The 20,395-nt window shown below is 37.4% G+C and overlaps 1 protein-coding gene across 1 annotated transcript in view; it reads left to right on the forward strand.

Annotated features, from left to right (window-relative positions):
• LOC120633031 (membralin) overlaps nt 1-20,395 on the forward strand; it is a 155,271-nt gene that overhangs the window by 84,471 nt on the left and 50,405 nt on the right. Inside the window, exon 9 of the mRNA XM_039903069.1 lies at nt 1,000-1,132. Coding sequence (XP_039759003.1) covers nt 1,000-1,132 — 133 coding nt within the window. The remainder of the gene's footprint in view (nt 1-999; nt 1,133-20,395) is intronic.

Here is a 20,395-nt window from a genome sequence, read left to right on the forward strand (position 1 = left end):
GATTGTCGACAGCTCTATATTAAATTTTACATTTTCAAGACTCATCTAGTACGAACTTTGCACCAACTTATGATGTTCCGTAACACTTTTGAAATATTCAAGTCTGTCTGCTTCTAGTGATTTAATGTTTGATGTACATTTCACAGCCTGTCTTTCAATGATTTTAAATAAATAAATAATAAATAAATAAATATACTACGACAATACACACATCGCCACCTAGCCCCAAAGTAAGCGTAGCTTGTGTTATGTGTACTAAGATGACTGATGAATATTTTTATGAATTATGTATACATAAATACTTAGAAAATACATATAAACACCCAGACACATTTCAACAACATTTTCCAGTAGTGGGAATCGAACCCACGGCCTTGGACTCAGAAAGCAGGGTCGCTGCCCACTGCGCCAGTGGGCCGTCGAAAATAATTGAGTTATAAATAAATTTCTTATAAAAATTATTCGCATAAGCCAAATACACGTTTGTATCATTTTTGGAACGCGGACCTATCGATTTGGTAGGAAAATGCCATTGCATGGAGTGTGTAAAGCAAAGAAACTCTTTATACCCTGCCGTACGATAAAACAGCAATTCTGGACGAGCAAAGTCGCGGGTAAACAATCGCTTGCGTTAAAAACTTATGAAGCTTCATTTCGTCTGTAATTTTTAATATTTTGTCTTCATTTGCGTTTATTGTTTTGTTGTTGCTGTTTTAGTATCTGCATAATTTCTGTAATTTTTTTGTCCATTGTCTCTCTTTCTCATTCTTTCTCGATGACTTTTTAAAAATTACAATTGCTGGATCCAGCAGGATGGCCTATTATTATCAACCTGACCTAATTACACCGACAACCACGCCCTTCAGAGCGGAGCACAGCAATGCTGCTTCACGGCAGAAATAAGCATGGCGTTAGTAATTCCCCGAACGAGTTATGTAACAAAGAGCTCTTCTACTAATAAATTGAACTTGTTCTGAACTACCTATAATTTGTTATCAGGTATGGAGGCCATCATGTCGGAATTCTTCAACGACACCACGACTGCGTTCTACATCATCCTCATTGTATGGATCGCTGATCAGTACGATGCTATCTGCTGTCACACTGCGATAGCCAAGAGACACTGGCTGAGGTAAGTCAGTGATAAAATTATTTTTATTCTACGAGTCTAGGTGAATTACCGGACTGCGTGTTAAAAATAGAAATATATATTTATTAAGAACTCCTTTCTCATTTCTGATGCCGAGTTGTAAGCGTGATCCGATCCTTACGTGTATGTAACATGACCGGATTTTCATTTTGGATGGACACAATAAACAATTTTTGATGACTTTTAGGATTTACAGAGTTAAATTAAATTTAGTATTTTTATTAAATTTACTACATTATCCTATACCTACACTTCGATACAACATTAGTTTAAATTATTAATGAAAAGAAATTAAAATATACTTATACTCAGCAATAGTATTTTCGTATTTTATCCCAAAATTTTATTAAATAATTAAATAACGTCCTGCACATATTTTTCTGAATGGTGTAAAATGGAATGAGCCATTTAGTCAGAAATATGGTCAAGAATAACAATCTTGTTTTCGCTTTGAAGAATAACATAGATTATTATTACAGTTCTTTCAACCTAAAAGGGCGCGCTAGGTTTAAGCTATTATCAAATTACCTTAATAAACGACTTGTACCTGGTTGAGTTTACCTTTTAGTTTACCGTGACAGGTTTTCTCTTCATGTTAATAAGAAGGCTACAGCATTAATTACAAACAGCCATCGTGTCACGGCATGGAATACACGATGCAAATCGGATTATATCGAATCATATTAACAGTTGAGTTTTGACCCAAAATGGCAACCCAATTAGTTTCGCCGCTGATGCTTTATTAAAAAGTGCTCAGGTTCGGACGGCGGGTATTAATTAGGGTATTGATACTGCGGCCAGTGTCACCCCGTGTTTGTACGTGGGATTTCAATAGTGTACTTTGCATTGCGGGGGTGCTTTTGTTTCCGAATCCAATAATAAAACACGATCGATGATAGCTCAGGGGTGGAGTACTACGGCAAATGAGTGCTTGCCTTAAATTTAAATGCCTAATATATTTTAGGCATTTATTGATCCGCGTGGTGATGGTAAATCAGAATACGGTTGTGTTGACGTACACAGTGTCAACACAACAGGCAGTGTCTTCTGTGCTACTGGTACCAACTACTGCGATCACTAACCCATTTGCCCCGCGCGCTGCGTGGTAATTATGGGGCAATAATGGGGCCTCCCCGTTGAGATAGCCATTTAGCCCACTAGACTGTTATAGGCTTTTGATTTGTTGATGATATTTAAGGTGGTATTGGCTTAGTTGCAAAAGTGCGTATCGATGTTGTTCAATCAAATTTGTAACAAAATGGGTGTCCAATTTTTTGTTTAAAATTTGACCATTATCAATTACTGCGTGTCACGGAAAGCACGTACCTATAAGGTTGATCCCAATTAACAGCACAGTGTTCTCGCCGTTTTACTGTTCTGTTTTCTGTCTCTCCGTGCTCTCTCAGTTTTTTTTTACTGCTGCGATGCTGACCTTCACTGAAATCTCATCTGGTGATAAGTTATGATGCAGTTAACAGCGGGCTAACCTGTCCATCATATCAACCCATTACCCACCCACTACAGGGCACGGATCTCCTCTCACAATGAGAAGGGCTCAAGGCCATAGCCCACCACGCTGGCCCAGTGCGGATTGGTGGACTCCCCATACCTTTAAGAACATTATGTGGAACTCTGAGGCATCCCGGTTTCCTCACGATTTTTTCCTTTACCGTTGAAACTAGTTATATTTTAATTACTTCAAACGCAACTTAGAGAAGTTAGAAGTGCGTGCTGGGATTCGGGAGCGGATCCCAGCCTACATCCGTGCGAAGCTTGTATCCAACATTTAAAAATGGTGCTCAAAAATAAACTTTTTATGCAACGTAATATGATTTTTTGATATTTTAAACGTCTCGCATTCTGTGATATTCCGTATTTCCCTAAATTAAATAAAAAGTAAGTTATATGTCCTTAAGCAAACACAATAAATGTTCGATAAACATTGAATCGTCAAGAAATATCGACATCGGAGGGAAAATATAAAAGGCATGTGGAATAACGAGCTCTATACAAACACCAGTCAAAGACATACCTAGACAAATAACCGGTATATTCCGTACGAGGTACAGTTGGGCGTAATAACATGTCTATACAAGTAAAATAAAAACTCAAATCAATATATATTATATATTAAAAAAACGAATAATGGCGATATGTACGTATAAGATTTCTATGGAAATAAAAACACAGACATTTGATTTGAAACATTAATGTATCTATAGTTTTCAGTCTTCCAAACCGGTGGTAGAGTCACTACAAACAGACTGACTTGACGTTTCAAAAGTGCTTATAAACTGGGCCGAAAAAAAATTATTTTTGAATTAATCCACCGCCATTTTACCCCTTTATAACCTTTCGGTAAAAACTATAATATAAAAATAAAATAAATATAAATATACTACGACAATACACACATCGCCATCTAGCCCCAAAGTAAGCGTAGCTTGTGTTATAGGTGCTAAGATGCCTGATGAATATCTTTATGAATTTTATACATAAATACTTAGAAAATACATATAAACACCCAGACACTGAAAAACATTCATGCTCATCACACAAACATTTTCCAGTTGTGGGAATCGAACCCACATCCTTTAGCTCAGAAAGCAGGGTCGCCGCAATCTGCTCCAATCAGCCGTCATAGAATGCTTGCACTCTAAAAATCCTACTTAATTTAATTGTTCCACATAGACTTTCATGTAATCAGCTCCAAGCCCCTTAAGTTTATATTTCTGAATAAATATACAAGACCGGCCGTGTTGTTCCTATCATTAATAGTAACATCTTTTGTTATATAACTTTTTAAAATTCAGTTCACTGTCCTTGTTACAAACCGCTGCGAGCACGCATGATAAAGACGTGGTTCGCGTGCGGCTGCCGATGTTATATCACAGAGTAGTAACGTAACAAAAAGTAAAGTATTTATGTAAACTATTGAATATTTGATATTGCAAACTATCGAGTTAAAAAAAGGCTCAGAACAAAAGTTATTAGTTTTAATGTAAACTGCACAGGCGGAGAGCTTTCTGGTATTTTTTTTATTTAAACCTGAATATCTATAACTCCCTGTGCTATCCACATTATTGTGAAAGTACCACAATGACCGGTTCAGCTCTTCCGAAGCCCGGACTAACAGGAATTGATTTTCTTCATTAATTAAGAGAACGTCTAACCCCCAATAGTTTTATCAAGAGTTAAATTATTAACTTCCCAAAGTGGTTTTACGTTTACTTGTCAACTCAGCTGAGAACCGAAATATGAACCTATTAAATATTTCAAACTTAAATTACACCTTGTCGAACTAAAGGCCACTGTTTGACTATCCGTTTATCTATATATAGATAAGTCAGAACATTTGATCATTGTTGTCAATCTTTGATAGATCTCAATTTTAAATTAGTCAAGTTAAATATTATTAGATTTGACTTAAGGAATTAAAATATCTCTTGAAGGCGAAGGAAAATATCGTGAGAAGAGGGGACCTGCATACGGGAGAGTTCTCCATAATGTTCTCAAAATTTGTGTGAAGTCCACCAATCCGCACTGTGCTTGCGTGGTTGACTACGGCCTGCAACCATTACTTGCCCGCTCATTGTGGGAGGAGACCCAAGCCCTTTTGAAACATATGATAATGACGATGATGATGAGAAATTATTTCATTTTTAAGCATCGTTACTAAAATTTGTGTAGTGACGGCTGAAGTCACGTGAATTTTCGTCGGAGATTGCCCGACTAGTATAGAACCCGTTCGGGGTTCTTATCCGTGAACTCGCTCGTGCGACCCGACGCGCATGTATGTCGTGCCGCGTCGGTTAACCTCCGACGTCGAGCGAGTGACACACTCCTGTGAGTTCAGCCCTCAATTAGGCATTTAGAAGAAGTGCGATAACTTCGTGAAAATGCGTGCGATCCATTAATAACTTCCGGAAAACGCGATTTAAATTGAAAGTAATTTAAATTGAAATTAAAAAAAGGATTCTGGGGGATTCTGGTCGGTCGGTTAACTCTGACGACAGGAAAAATTAAATTTAACGACTTTATGATGTAAACAAGTATAGCCGCCATTGCTTGACGACATTAAATGATTCTTCCTACTTCAACAGATTTTTTAAAATAGGCCCAAACTATACACATTCACATAAAACACATGCATATACAAACACAAGCACACACCCACTCACACACACTTGCACACACCCGCACTAAATAAGTCGCTGCATTGTTTTTATTTATCTTTGACTCTTATTTTCTTTTTTTATTGGCATTTGCTATGATCTACTTTTGTTTTATTGGTATTATACATTTATTGTTGGAGCTGGGCGTTAATTGTGGCGACACAGTTCATACTACTGCAACAGTTATCGTGGCACCATGTTTATTGTGTCAATTATGTACCCTTACCAATATTCTGAATAAATGAAAATGAATAAATGATAATAATATCTGAACTACAGACGCCCGAAAGGAACTGAAATTCACTTACATAACGCGTTTCCGTTAACCCGTAAACCCGTTACCCTATCGCAAGCCAGGTTAAGGAACTTAGAACAAAAAACCCTGGCGTTAATTGGTTTTTTTATAATATACTTGAGAAATCCTCACCCTCGGGATACTAATGACTAATGTCACGTTAGTGAAAACAATTTTCGAAGCACAGTTGTGACACACCTATTAAATAACTCCGGCTCGGTTTCGGTACTGAATTTTTTTTACAGAAATCGTCTATCTATTTTCCTATATATTTCCTATTGTCCTCTTCCAAGTTTCAAACCCTTTGTGATCTGTCCTTAGTCCAACATGCTATCCACTGAGGCAATGAAGCAGTGTAGAGATAAATTGATCTAATATCCTGTACCTTAGTGTAACACGTCACGTCCACTAAAGTTCCGCAGCCAATCGTATGTCCAATATGTCCCCAAAGATTTCTAGGAGTTGTGTACAAATACGGCACTTTGTTTTCACGCCTAGATCCGTGCCGTGCCGTATACTTAATCAAGGGAACGGTCAGGCACGAAGCAATTTGGCCGATCGAAGCAATAAGGAGGGAGCTATTAAAACAAGTGCAAATAAAGCAAATTGAAAACGGCACTTGCATTTCTCAGGGGCTGAAACAACGTTATTTTACCTAAAAGTATTTCTAACATTATATTTACACAATTATTGTAAAGGATTTAATAACAATGCTACAATAAAACTTATCTAATTGCTGTAAAGGTCATTCATGACCACGTGGAATGGTGCCAAGAATGTCAGTTGCATTTCCGACTTGAACAGCCAGGCTTATTCTTTGTGTAAAAAATGAGCCAGCTCTTCTATCACCAGATAGAAGAGCTGGCTCATTTTGCCCGCTGGCAGCTGGCAGGCAACCGCGGTGTATTATCTCGCAACATTTTTTTTTGCACTTAGTAATCATAGTTTCATTGTTCCATGCATATCATCTGAATCCTAAAATATCGATTTCTACCACAATACGAAAACTAATGCAAATACAAAAAGGGTTAGATCGGAGTAAGATGCGGTCACTGAGGGTTCCATACCTTTTGAAAAGAAGTATTATTATTTTTATTTATTGTTTTATATTTGCATATTTCTTCACGAGATCAATCAATCAATCAATCAAAAGTACTTTATTGCACACAAGAACAAAAAATAAATAAATAAAAGAGAACGGATAGGTACAAGTCATTTAAATTTGTGTAACAAAGGCAGCCTTATCACTTACAGTGATTTCTTCCAGGCAACCACTATGAGAAATGGACGAGATGTGATAGCTCGTGAGGCAATCCTTCTTGCTGTGTGCAGATAATATACAACGAGGCTCTTTTATTCTCATTATACTGGTTAGAATTGGATGTTGGAAGTAGTATTTGTTATTCGAGACCAATTTTTTGAATCATCTTAGTAGCTACTGTTAGGTCGAAGTTCAGTTGTTGTATTTTTATTGCTTACTAAAACAATGCCCATCCAGCTTTTCAAAGTCCACTCGAAGTTTTGTTTTTTTGCGTTTTATGCCACAAATACCCGACAGAGTTCTAATTTTTTCTGCTCTTTCACCAGAGATTCCTTTAAAAAATAATCTTTTAAAGAATTCACCGTACTCAAGTCACTAAGTACCAAAGTTCTTTGTCAATTTAAGTCCGCTATTCTTGTCAACGTAATAATGCACTCTACTGTGAAGGTACACTTGCCTTGCTTCTTTGCGTTCACGATTATATTAGCGATACATAATGGAAATAAGAAGAAAAATATGCAATATTCTTTTTACATAGGTACCAATAACATGGAAAAACGAGACCCAAAGAGGATTATCTCTTTCTTTGTTAGCTCTATGCATTTTGCTTATTTTATCGGAGAAATAAAGATCTTCTTTGTATAATATGGCGTAATATTTTAATACCCATTATGCAATGAAGAGTTACCCTGGCAAAAAATAAAAATGTTATCCGGTATTGTTACTTATTCCCTTTGTGTCATTATCGGTTATTTTAAGAGAGGTTGAATATCTAGACTTTATTTATTTTATTTATTAGCTTTTCAAGGGAAACAAACAATATAATTATACATAAAAGTAATGCCGTATTTTTGTATCACATAGACCAATAAAGCTTCCACAACTTGGTTATACATATAACACGATAACATTAACCACAATTGCTTAGGAGTAAGTACCTAGCAAGCAATTATTATACAAAAAAAAGAAAAATAATAATAATGTAAGTAAAACAAAAATGAAAAACAAAAACTTTAAAGCTATAGTACTTAATTTGTCAAAATAAATTATCTAAACGTGCCAATTTTGACCTGAAAAATGTCCGTCTCACAATATTTGTTGTTAAAAGCATTGCACGCACGAGATAAAAAGTTATTTGCCGAATACCTTGTCTTCCATCTAGCCCACGCAAAGGGAGGTTTACGCCTTGCATTTAACCTACGACATGCAAAATCGATATTACTTAGAAGAAGTGGGGAGTCAACTAAATTATGTATTATTTTATATAACAACTTATATATATGCTTTGATTATAATGCAACCCATTATTGTTGCTTGTAATTGTTATGTTGAAATCAAAGTCTAAAATAAACTAGCAACCTTTTAAAAATCAGGACCCACCCAGTGTTTCCTTCCATTGAGGGTAGAGCATTTATAAAAATATTGTATCCATTATTTTCACCCCAATAAATTATTATATAATTATTGTTATTCTATCATTTATTTATATACATTTTTTTCTAAATTTTATAAAAAAAAAATAAAAAAAATGTATTAAAAATGAATAAAAAAAATCCACTCTTCGCTTTCGGGGCTTTTGAGTACCCAAGCAACCGGCGGTCAGGGCTCTTGAGTGAGGAACCTCCTCAAAATACGCGCCGTTTCAAGGACACGAAAGGAGGAAACGTGCGTAGAAGGTACATTGCCGAAGATCTGTTCCGCCACTCCGCATTAAGGCGGCGTGGATGGTGTAGGCTCACTCTCATAAGAAAAAGGCCTGTGTCCAGTAGTGGGACAGTAATAGGCTGGGGAAGAGGTCATGAAAACAAGTAAAACATTTCACCGAGCGGTGGTGTGGTGCAAATTTGGCGACCGCATGACAACGGGGCTCTCCGCATAAATCTTCGCGACCGCCAATTAAGCTCCGCCCCGACAGTTTGTCTACGCCCGGCCTGATTGCTCTCACTACATGCATTGCCCTATAGCCGGCTAATCGATAACCCGGCGTTTGGATTAACAATTGATATTTGTTATACTTTCATTTATTGATACATTAAGGATTTCTTGGTAAGTACATTTACGTTGATTCAAAACGGGCCCTGTGCATGCGCGCCACGTACTCTACGCATAATTATCTCTACCCGTTACTCGTTTTTTGCTATAGACATAGTCGAGATAATGTGTAGACATAGCACTCTCGTACCGCGCATGCTATTCCTACTGGTCTAAGAAGCCCAAAAGTTAACTAGCCGGATATTTTTGTCACTTTAAACTATTAAGGATCAATCTTATTAGAGGTAAAATTCATAGATTTAAAACTCTTTATACTACTTTTAATACAAACTTCGAACTTATTGAGATATATTCCCAAGATTTTTTGGCCTTTGTTATCAGATTAGCTTTAATAAATAATAATAAAATTATACCCGTGCCCCTCTCGGTCGGGCATTGGCTTTTTCTTATGTATAAATCTCGACATGTATAAGTCCATGTCTCTGTTACACCGTGATAGAAGAATATATGGAGCGTTAAGTTGATTTTTCGCCGATTCCATAACATTGCATAACTAGTCTCTCGTTACTATGAGTAGACTAATACAACTCTGTACGCGGCGACCCTTTGCTAATGGACAAAGGTCCATGGAGAATATACGGATACCTTTTTAATGCAATTGAATTTGGCAACCTAATAGCTTTAAATCCACTGCATAAAAGCAGACGTAACAAAGAATGAAACATATATATCACAACTTGTGACCATATTATCTATACCGATGTCATCAATAGTAGGTGTATATGTAGCGGTGATAGCCCAGTGGGCAGGACTTCGACTTCACTTTTGGGGGACCGAGCCCTAATCCCGGCACGCGCCTCTAACTTTTCTAAGTTATGTGCGTTTTAAGCAATTAAAATACTTGCTTCAACGATGAAGGAAAACATCGTGAGGAAACCTATCTGAGAGATCTCCATAATGTTCTTGAAGGTGTGACGAGTCCACCAATCCGCACTGGGTCAGCGTGGTGGCCTTAACACCTCATTGTGGGAGGAGACCCGTGCCCTGTAGTGGCCGTGCCGTGCCATGTCTAAGGTATGTCATCAATACCTTTTAAAAGTCTTCTGCTGAACTAAAGTCCAAATCACCATGCCGGGTAGACGGGTTGGCGATCACAGTAGCTTGTAAAAGAAGCACCGAGGACGCTAACCTATGTACTTGGTAATTGTTTCCAATCTGAAAATAAATTGACTCTAACCTTCAAGGTAAGACGGTAACAAATAACGAAGTAATTAGGTAGTATAAACACTAAATGATAATAAAACAGATAGCATATTTTCTCCTCTCACAAGAGGCTATATTAAATCGAGACCAAGAAAACTGACCTCGGGCGAATGAATAAACCTCTAATCGAAGGATGCCGGCGACCGGGGCGAGGCATAAATCAGCCTCCCCTATGACGCCTGCCGGAGCCTTCAATTTGGTACATCCTTAAAATGACACACGAGAAGTCGCTCTAACGACCGCGTCATCTCTCCACCCCGCTAAATATATCGCGTGAATATTATCGTTATTTTGCGACCCGATTTGCAAGCTGTCTATATGATTTCGCTGTTTCTGTAAAATTTGGTGGCCATTTCTCAACTTAACCTAGAAAACGGAATATACTCGGACAATATTTTAAATATTGAATATTAAATAATGATGTATAGTAATATAAGTATTTAATAATTGTTTCGTTTTTATTTGGACAGAAAACTCAACTCTGTGACAGTATCTGTGTATAACTATAAAAATTCAACAATAAACTATTTATCACATTTTTTAAACAACCGCCGTGAGTCAAATATTCTTTTTTTTTTATTTCTTATACATTATCCAATTAATTAAATGAGAATGTAAAACACTTCAGTACTGCTGAAACTCAATTAAAAATTAAAACCACTGAACCTGGAAGTATGACATTGCATTTATTTAGAAAGGATTTTGAGAAAATCCACTCCTTCGTAGCAGTGGGAAAATATTAATTCTCAGCTGGACAGGCCTACTCTCTCATAGAAGGTAGGGATATGCTTTGAATCCAGTTGAGGGGCTTGGGTAAAGCAAACTCCAAATCTTAGGTTAGGATTTGGAAAATGCGAGCGTGACTGACGGCTCTCTTAAGATATTATCTATCTATTATTTTTCGAGAAACATTTTGAAGCGAATTTCCTTAACCAACGCTATTTGGTTGATTCGATTGATCAACAAAATAGATAGGTTTTATGAGAAATAATATCATTCAAAATTTTCATCAAGTATCTTCAAGTAGAACACCTAGGACCACAATAAAAATTGGTTTAATGGCAATTTCCTAAAAAAAATCGTTACACTTAACACATTGAACAAAGAAGGGCATTAAACCTTTTATGATCGCCACACGCACTAGCCTGCAGAAATACTACAGATGTTGTCATTGTGTAATAAAATTATTATCTCTTACCAACTACGAACATATTTGGTTAAATGTAATTTTTTACAGTTGGTAGATTTTATAAATTGGGTAATTTAATTAAACTTTTCATAACTATAAATTGTCTATATTTGCCAGATAATATATTAAACTAATTAGGATTATTACAGATGCGCTACTTATATTATTATTTAATTAATAAATAGTTTTCAAGAAACATTTAAAAATACATTTGATTCGTAAAGAATGTTTTGTTTTTTTTTATAAAAGCGGGGTGCATTTACGATACACTTCAGTCTTGTATGAGACTCTAAACGATGCAGAGATCGCTTGTTAGTTGTTGTTAAAACGGAGATATCATTTATCCTAGTGTCAATTTTCAAATTACAACACTGAACCATGGACTGACTATCCTTATACAAAAATTAAGTGACAGCCGAACCGGTAAATAATCATACTAATTTCGGTTATTAACTCTTATATCGGAATCATTTCGTTTAAGGTTTCGGTTTCGTTTACTTATTTAACCGATTAAATCAAGAAACCCTCTCTATTTCGATTTCGCTCAATAAGCAGAAATAGACAACTTTGTGAAAATCTAAATTCAGCCCTTTTTCAAATTTTCGGGTCGATTTAAAAGAGAAAATAGATACTAAAAAACAAATTTTTTTTTTTAGATTGCACTACAAGGTAGCCCTTGACTAGAATCTCACCTGCTGGTGGGTGATGATGCAATCTAAGATGGTCACGGGTAGCCTGTTTAGGATATAGCAGTTATATTCAACTTAAACCCCTAATAGGTACGTCTTTATCGGTAAAGTGACAACCAGCCACGGCCGAAGCTATCCACCAATAAATAATAAATAAATAAATATACTACGACAATACACACATCGCCATATAGCCCCAAAGTAAGCGTAGCTTGTGTTATGGGTACTAAGATGACTGATGAATTTTTTTATGAATAATATACATAATTACTTATAATATACAGATAAACACCCAGACACTGAAAAACACTTATGTTCATCACACAAACATTTTCCAGTTGTGGGAATCGAACCCACGGCCTTGGACTCAGAAAGCAGGGTCGCTGCCCACTGCGCCAGTCGGCCGTCAAACCAACCACCAGGCCGGAAAAGGGAAATTATAAATTCCCAAATCGCCCCTGCCGGGATCGAACCTGAAACCACCCACTTAAGCAACAGCGCTCACAGCTGCCCCAGGAAGGTCGACAAAAGATTGAAGCAGCGGAACGGTCTCACGGTGGCTGCCATCCGTTATTTTTCGAGTATGAACTTAAATTCAATATACATTTTGAGAGTATATTTCCGCCATTATGGAGGGTTACTTAAAACTAACACAAGCGGTCGCAGAGTTATTGGAGCGAGAGAATGCGCAATGACGGCTGCTAGCTAGCGTTAATTACGCCTGGTCGCCTCTGTAACAGTCTACACGCGGCTTTTCGCATTTATTCACCCTTATTATTGATTGATTTCACATATACTTACCACAGAATAAAACAATATAATTTTCAGATGTGTTCGTTGGATTGAAATTTGATTCTTTGATCGTTTAGGCCTCAGCAAGTGAATGCAGCGTTTAAGTAGGAATTGAGAACGTACATAAACCGTGTACACGACTAATATTGAAGCATCAAAAACCACTCCACTTTAGAATGGTTTCTCGAACAAATGGTTAGTCACTTCATTTTTCTTTATATTTTATTTATTTATTTAATGGACAATCAACAGGTTACAATAACTCTAAACAAAAAATGAAAAAAACTTATTAATGTAATATTGTAGACCCACTCAGAGACTAGAATGTCAGTTAGAATGAGAAAAAACGATTAAGAAGAGAGACATTAGTGTATAAGCTGTAAGATCCATCAAGCTGTGACATAAACTAGCCGGATCTAGTGCCGCGAACCAAAACATACATTTTAGAAGTAAAAACAAAGAAAAAAAAACAAATACTTAAATTATATATAATATAATTATAAAAAAAATCCAAGACACAGCCTAGACTCAGAAAACAGGCTCGCTGCTCACTGCGCCAAACGGCCGTCATTCCGTCACAGGTATGAGCGTTATTGTTATTACTTACTTACTAAGCTGAGTGACCCAAAGATGATCTTGGCCTCAGACAGCAGAAGCTAGCATTTTGCGCCAATTCCTGCCACTCGGCTTTTCCACTCTCCACTTGTCAATGGTACACCAATATTAAACTATTCTTAACTTTTCGGTTATTATAAATATAAACCATTTCTCTCTACTCTGTGGAAGTTGCTCATCAGTGAATTGAACAGTATATTCTAACCGAAGCCCGTGCATATTAATGGAGAGGTTGACTTGTGTACGAATTAACGACGCCTGCCTGACGTAGCGACTAATAGTCGTCGATCGCCTCTCTGGCGCCGCGCCAGGCGCCTCGCGAGCTCATTTGCATTTGGATGCTGGAGCTCGTACGGGCTGAAAATGCTCAACAAGTGTTGTGAACCTTTGTTATTTGCACTATATAATACATAATATAAGAGATTTTGTTAGCATGTTATCATTGAGACCAGGCTAGTTGGATAGGGAGCTTTAAGCTGATGACGTATCGCAGTATTCATAGTGAAAAACCAACGCGAAACTTAAGATTACAAAAATATGTTAGAATGCTATAAAAATTATATGTTTGTTCGTGTGTCTGAAGGTAGACTAACACTGGGCGAGGTTAACAGCTCAGAGAAACGATGGACGTTAGGGTCTTGAGGTGATCGATTGACGCAGGCGCCATAAAGCTACAGTCGTGGTAGACCTTTTAATGACCAAGTTCGTCTGGGCAAGAACTCCCGTCAAGATGATTTATGCCTCCAATCAGCGGTGCTTTATTCCGCTCCGGACGCAGTTTTCGGTGATATATTTTTTTTTATTCCACTACAGGTAAGACCTTGACTCCAATCTCACCTGGTGATATGTGATAATGCAGTCTAAGATGGTAGCAGGCTAACCTTTTAGGGAGTTCGGTAGTCATACTCTAAGCGACATCGCACCGGAACACTAGATCGCTTAGCGGGACGCCTTTGTCGGTAGGATGGTACGGCAAAAGCCTCCCACCAGATCAGACCAGAGAAACTTCGGAAATAATAAATTTCCAAATTTCCCCGGGAATTTTTGTGCCAGGAATCGAACCCGGGGCCTCCTAATTAAATTTACAGCGCTCACCATTGCGCCAGAGAGGTCAACAAAAATATTACATGTACATTATGCTTACCACCCACGCCTCAGGTTGATGGACGCAGGGCAGGACTTTGTAGGACGCCTTCCATGCATGCCGTGAGAAGTGTGGTTCTGTTTAAAGGCGATGGTTTTACATTTTACCATTATGTGGGGCATCTGCTCGGTCCATAAATTATTCTTAAAAATAACAGTGGATATCAAAATGTTGTGATAACGATGATAAAACAGTATTTCCTTTTAGACAAATTACAAAGTCAAAAGTCGGCCATCCATCCAGTTGAGTCAACGTTGCAAAACTAGCGCAATCGATTGATTTGCGATGCTAATTTAGGCCAGTTTCGGTTAAGCATGTAAAACAGTTGAACAAGAGCAATTACATTAGGTAAAGTAATCGCCGACCGGCCTAATAAAGTTAGCGTATCCGACGGATCACCGCGGATACGCCCTCAATTAAAATCTCATTATGGACGATACGCCGCGCCGTAGACTTGATTATGATGCGACACGACTCACTGTTAATTACAAATGTCGGTTTATTGTTTGGTCATTGCTTACATGAGAAAATACCTTAATTACAAGACCGTGTTTTGTTTTTTCTATGGGTTCGTATATCTCAATTTCAAGTCCCGCTTTTCTTTTCGGACCAAAAAGTACCCAGAGTGTAAAATAAATTTTGACAACATTTGTGTAGCGTTCGGGCGAAGAAGTGTTTTTCGACCAAGAGGCTCTGACAAGTTTTTTTTATCTCAATCTCCAAGAACAAAGAACTCTCATACAACCTTCCAACTACAATTCAGCACATTCGGGGGAATTCCTTTAAAATCATAGACACTTTCATATATACTGTACTATACTTCAAACTTAAAATTACCCTACTTTCCTAATTTTAAGTTTACTGGATGATTAGTTTCTGAGATCGCGTGATAAGTCTGTCAGTTAATCAGTTAATTATTTATAAATCTATTATTTGAATAAGTTTCCTTTCAGAAAACGCAAAACTAAATTTCATCTTAATCAGATGGATCCGCAAAATCGATCATCAAAATTTAATTACAGAGCGACGAACTGCGGGCGAAGTCAAATAAAAGCGTGTAAAATGAGCTGCGGGGAATTCTAGACATACTAAATAGTACAAATTGATGTAGTGAATATAGTAAGCCGGTTAATTTGGTTTCGCACACTATCCGAAGAAAGATTATTATAGAACTGTATTAAATTTGTAAACAGTAAATAACTTTGAACGCAACTTCAGCGAGCTGTCTTTTGTTCGAAAACATAGCGATGTAGGTGAAAAACCGAAACAATATTTTCATAGCACAATTATTGTCACCAAATTTTTTTTATAACATTGTGATGAATACACGATACCAAGCTTTTGTCAGTGCCCCGTTTTTACGCAAACGGAATTTGTGTAATAAAATGCAATACATATTCTTTATTTCAGGCAATAAAAACCCGTAGTTTACATTGCATTGTCCATAAATATTTGGTAACATTTTTTACAATGCATACACGGTATTCCGTTTATTGGTTAGGAGGTTCGGAGTAAACATTTTAGCTCGGTGCATTGATGAAAAGCTAGCGACTCCTTAGTAAAGCGAGGTGCCTGCCTCAGGGCTAAGCATATTCAGTGTCACGATCTCAGTCTTCCTCATTCAACGTCAAGAGTTTCAAGAATTTATTTTAAAATAATATATATAGTAATTAAAATATCACTTGCTTTAACGATGTAGGAAAACATCCTGAGGAAACCTGCATGCCTGAGTGTTTTCTATATTGTTCTCTAAGGTGTGTCGAGACCACCAATCCGCACTCGGTCAGCGTGTTGGACTACGGCCTTAACCCCTTCAAATTTTGGGAAGCCCGTGCCCCGTAGTGGGCCGGTAATGGGTTGGCATGATGATGATGATGATGATGATGATGATTAATGAGATGTTAATAATGGATTTGAACTTTCCTAAGTCAAATGAAATGAAAGAGTCTTAAGTCAAATAAACTATCGTAGGATGACGACCTAACTTTTATAGATATTTTTTTTTTTCACTAAAGTGATGTGATAGTCCGTCCCCGTTACTACCCCTTATTAGTAATTATAGTCGTTAAAGCCCACGAACCCGAATTGGAAATGTCGTTTCTCTATAACCTCACTAGTGTTCACAAGCCTCGTCCCATGAAAAAGGAGGCCTATGCAGGCGTAGCACATACATAGGCTGAAGGTGATGTTTATGGTGACCGTCACTCAAGATTTTAATTTTAAATAGTAGATCTTTTTGTGACATTGCTCGTCCGGAGAAGTACTGCCGCCAAGCAGCATTTCTGTGTTCCGGACTTAAGGGCGCAGTTGCCGGTGTAATAACAGGCGCATAAGCCTTTAACCCCCTACGTCTCTGGTTAATAGACATAGAGCGGCATATTGTAAAACGTTTTCCTTTTACGCTCTGCAAATAGTTTCTCTGTTTATAGATTCATGGTTTTCCACGTAACGTCAGATTAGCCAACATGATCTTTAAATTCATCTTATTATAAAAATTATAAAGTATAATACTTACAACATGCTGGTGTACGTTGTATGCAGGCTATAAGAGTGCATAGCCTATTTTAATAATGAAAATTTTGAGTGGACGCAAAATGTGCCGGTGCCGGTGTCTTAATAGTGATCGGTCAAGTTGTTCATGTGTTTGTGACGGGTGCGCCGGGCGCGGCTGTTTGCCGTCGTTGTTTGACCGTTTTCTTTACGGCCATGGCCCGTACATTAGTTCGATAAAAACTACACTGTATAGTAGCTCTTATTATGATATCGTTATAATAATGCTTTAAGCCTATTGGCCGCCAGAGGGCACTGCTTAGTGACTTTTTGTCGTGATTTTTAATTTTAAAAAACTAATTTTATAATATTACGACGACGGATGACGCTGAGCACGTCGGTCGTAGAAATAGGTACAATAAAAATATTTCGATAATATAAAATGTTATCCTAGCGTCCGTAGCGATAATCGTAGCGCGCACGTAGCCAGTGGTCTCGTAGCACTTGAATTTACTCTTAACTAGGTGATAGACACTTCAGTAAAATTAATAATTTTAGATAAGTAGCTCATGATTCATTCATTAGAGTCCTAAGAGATAGATAGCTATAGTTTAACCCAAGAACAGTCTTAAAAAGAAACAGATGAAAAATTTTACAAAGAAACCATTTGCGTTTACATAAAACGTATGTTGTAAAAAAAACACAGAAGAACATAAGGAAATATTTATCTCTTTATAAAGCCGTTTCTTTTTTGTAAAAAAAAAATTGTTTCTATTCTCTTAAAATATTAGTTTTGTTTTTTAATTTTTTAAAAACATAATTTGCACCTTAAGGTAATGAACGGTTGAAAACATAAAAAGACATTTCAGAATAAATAGCGACGTTGTATTTGAGACACGTAGAGACATATGTTGTGTGTATGTTGATATTTTATTACGATGACCTCAACGTAAGGTCATGAAATCTATTTCGAATTTTCGCGTAAAATAATCTTTTGGTTTTCGTTTCCAAAGCATATTAATAAAAACAAGGGTCAGGGGTAGTTATGTCCCAAAATGTTTCACGCATTTCGATTTTCCGTGACACGACAGAACCTATCATGCTTATCATTTTCTCATGTATGTGCTGAAAAAAGTATTTTATGGTATTTTTACACTAAATAAATAAAGTTTAGATGTTGACATACTGGCTAAGTTTGTTGCGTATTTCTTCTTAGGCTGGTAGGGCTTAGATGTGCGCCACGATATAATTATGTCTACCATTTACTCCTACTATTTCTGCAAGTGTGATCTGTCCGAGAACCAGTGCCGTGTTGTGACGGTAAATCAGAAAACAGTTGTCATCATGCCTAGTTTTCCCACTGGTGCTGTTCGAGGCAATTAAGGGAATATAACGCAGAACGGCCACCATCGTCCTCTGGGCTGCTTTATGTCCCTGTATGCCCAGCGTGGTGATTAGGGTCAAACCCTTCCATTGGCAATGGGTTGGTAATGGGTTGGTGATGATGATGATGATCTAATTTAAAATGCTCACCTCGGGAAGGTTACATTTCCCAAAAGAATACTGCACAGTTAATTTAATGTTCTGCAAACTAGATGACGCATATACTATCCTACTTCCTACTATCCTATTTCCTACCATCCTACTTCCTACTATCCTACTTCCTACTATCCTACTTCCTACTATCCTACTTCCTACTATCCTACTTCCTACTCTCCTACTTCCCACTATCCTACTTCCTACTATCCTACTTCCTACTATCCTTCTTCCTACTAGCATCACACATAGTCCAGCAGTAGAATGTTATAGGCTGTTGATGATTGACGAGTTATGACAAGACGAGATAATGGGTATATTTAATTATCTCATGGCGTGCACCCTTCTCATTGTTGGAGAAGCCCAGTGCCCAGTAGTGGGTCGGTAATAGGTTGATATGACGAAGATGATGTCCACCTTAGGTAACAAGGCGTATTCAGTTAAGTTGTTTTTTTTTTGTTAAAAATCTAGGTACGTTGTTGATGCTTTCATTGGGCTTAGAGTGCAGTACACAAACTGGAGCCCGCAAACCTACATTAGAGCTACGCGGTGGTTGTAATCTCTTAACTAATTCCTGCCTCTAATTCCTGAGATAGATGACTTGTGCCCAGCAGTAGGTCTGACTTCAAAGACTCAGGATGATGACCAATGCAAAATTGTGGTACATTCGGAGATCTCCACCATTGGCGATTTAGTTTTTAGCATGTGTGAGGAATATATATTTTATTTGTAAGCGGCAAACTGGAAACTAAACTAAACTACAATCCAAAATAAAAACGTTTGTATTGATAGTGAAATGCATTCAAACTATCTATAGCGCGTAACAGTTGATGCTTTCATTGTAGTGGGCTTGGAGTGCAATTTTTCACAGTATTTGCGGGCGAGGCCGAAGCTCCATTCCCTATGATTTCATTATTTGCTTTCAATCAGCATTGTGAGCCGACTCCCGACCCCCCAACCTCCCGACACTTTCAACTGGAGCGGATTTTGTTTGGTTTCGTATTCGAATGCTGTTTGTTGTTGAGTCACGCTGATTTTTACGCAAGCGCTTTTTTTTCTCGTTTGTATATAACCTTTGTTTTTTGCACTTAAATGGCTATTTCAGATACTTAATTATTCTGATGTTTATGATCTACTACTCGCAGATCGGAGACGACGGTGTATGCTTTATTGGAGAGAAGTTATTTGTGCGCTAGTTTGTCTGTTTTTTGTTATATTAGGTTTATTTTAATCTACTGGTTCGTCATCATGACCATCATTGTGGATCTAAATTCTTCTTACTGGTAGGCTTGGTAATCTTTTCTAATATTATAAATGCGAAACTGTGTATGTTTGTTATAATTCAACTACTGCGCCGATGCTTGATGAAAGTTAGCACCCGTGTAGCTTGTATCCTAGGGACTGTAGGACTTTTTATCCCGTGAGAGAAATAACTTTTTGACGGCCGACTGGCGCAGTGGGCGACTGGCGACTGGCGCAGTGAGCGACCCTGCTTTCCGAGTCCAAAGCCGTTAGTTCGATTCCCACAACTGGAAAGTGTTTGTGTGATGAGCATGTGTGCTTTTTAGTGTCTGGGTGTTTATCTGTATATTATAAAAAATTTTGTACAATGTATATAACTAAAAATATTCATCAGTCATTGTAGTACCCATAACACAAGCTACGCTTACTTTGGGGCTAGATGGCGATGTATGTATTGTCGTAGTATATTTATATAACTTTTGATAAACACAATTAGGTCAACTTTAAACTAAAATGTACCCACTTCCAATATACAACTTTAAAGGAATCTATTCCCATGTTA

This window comes from Pararge aegeria, chromosome 21, assembly GCF_905163445.1.
Source record: "Pararge aegeria chromosome 21, ilParAegt1.1, whole genome shotgun sequence".
NCBI classification, from domain to species: domain Eukaryota; kingdom Metazoa; phylum Arthropoda; class Insecta; order Lepidoptera; family Nymphalidae; genus Pararge; species Pararge aegeria.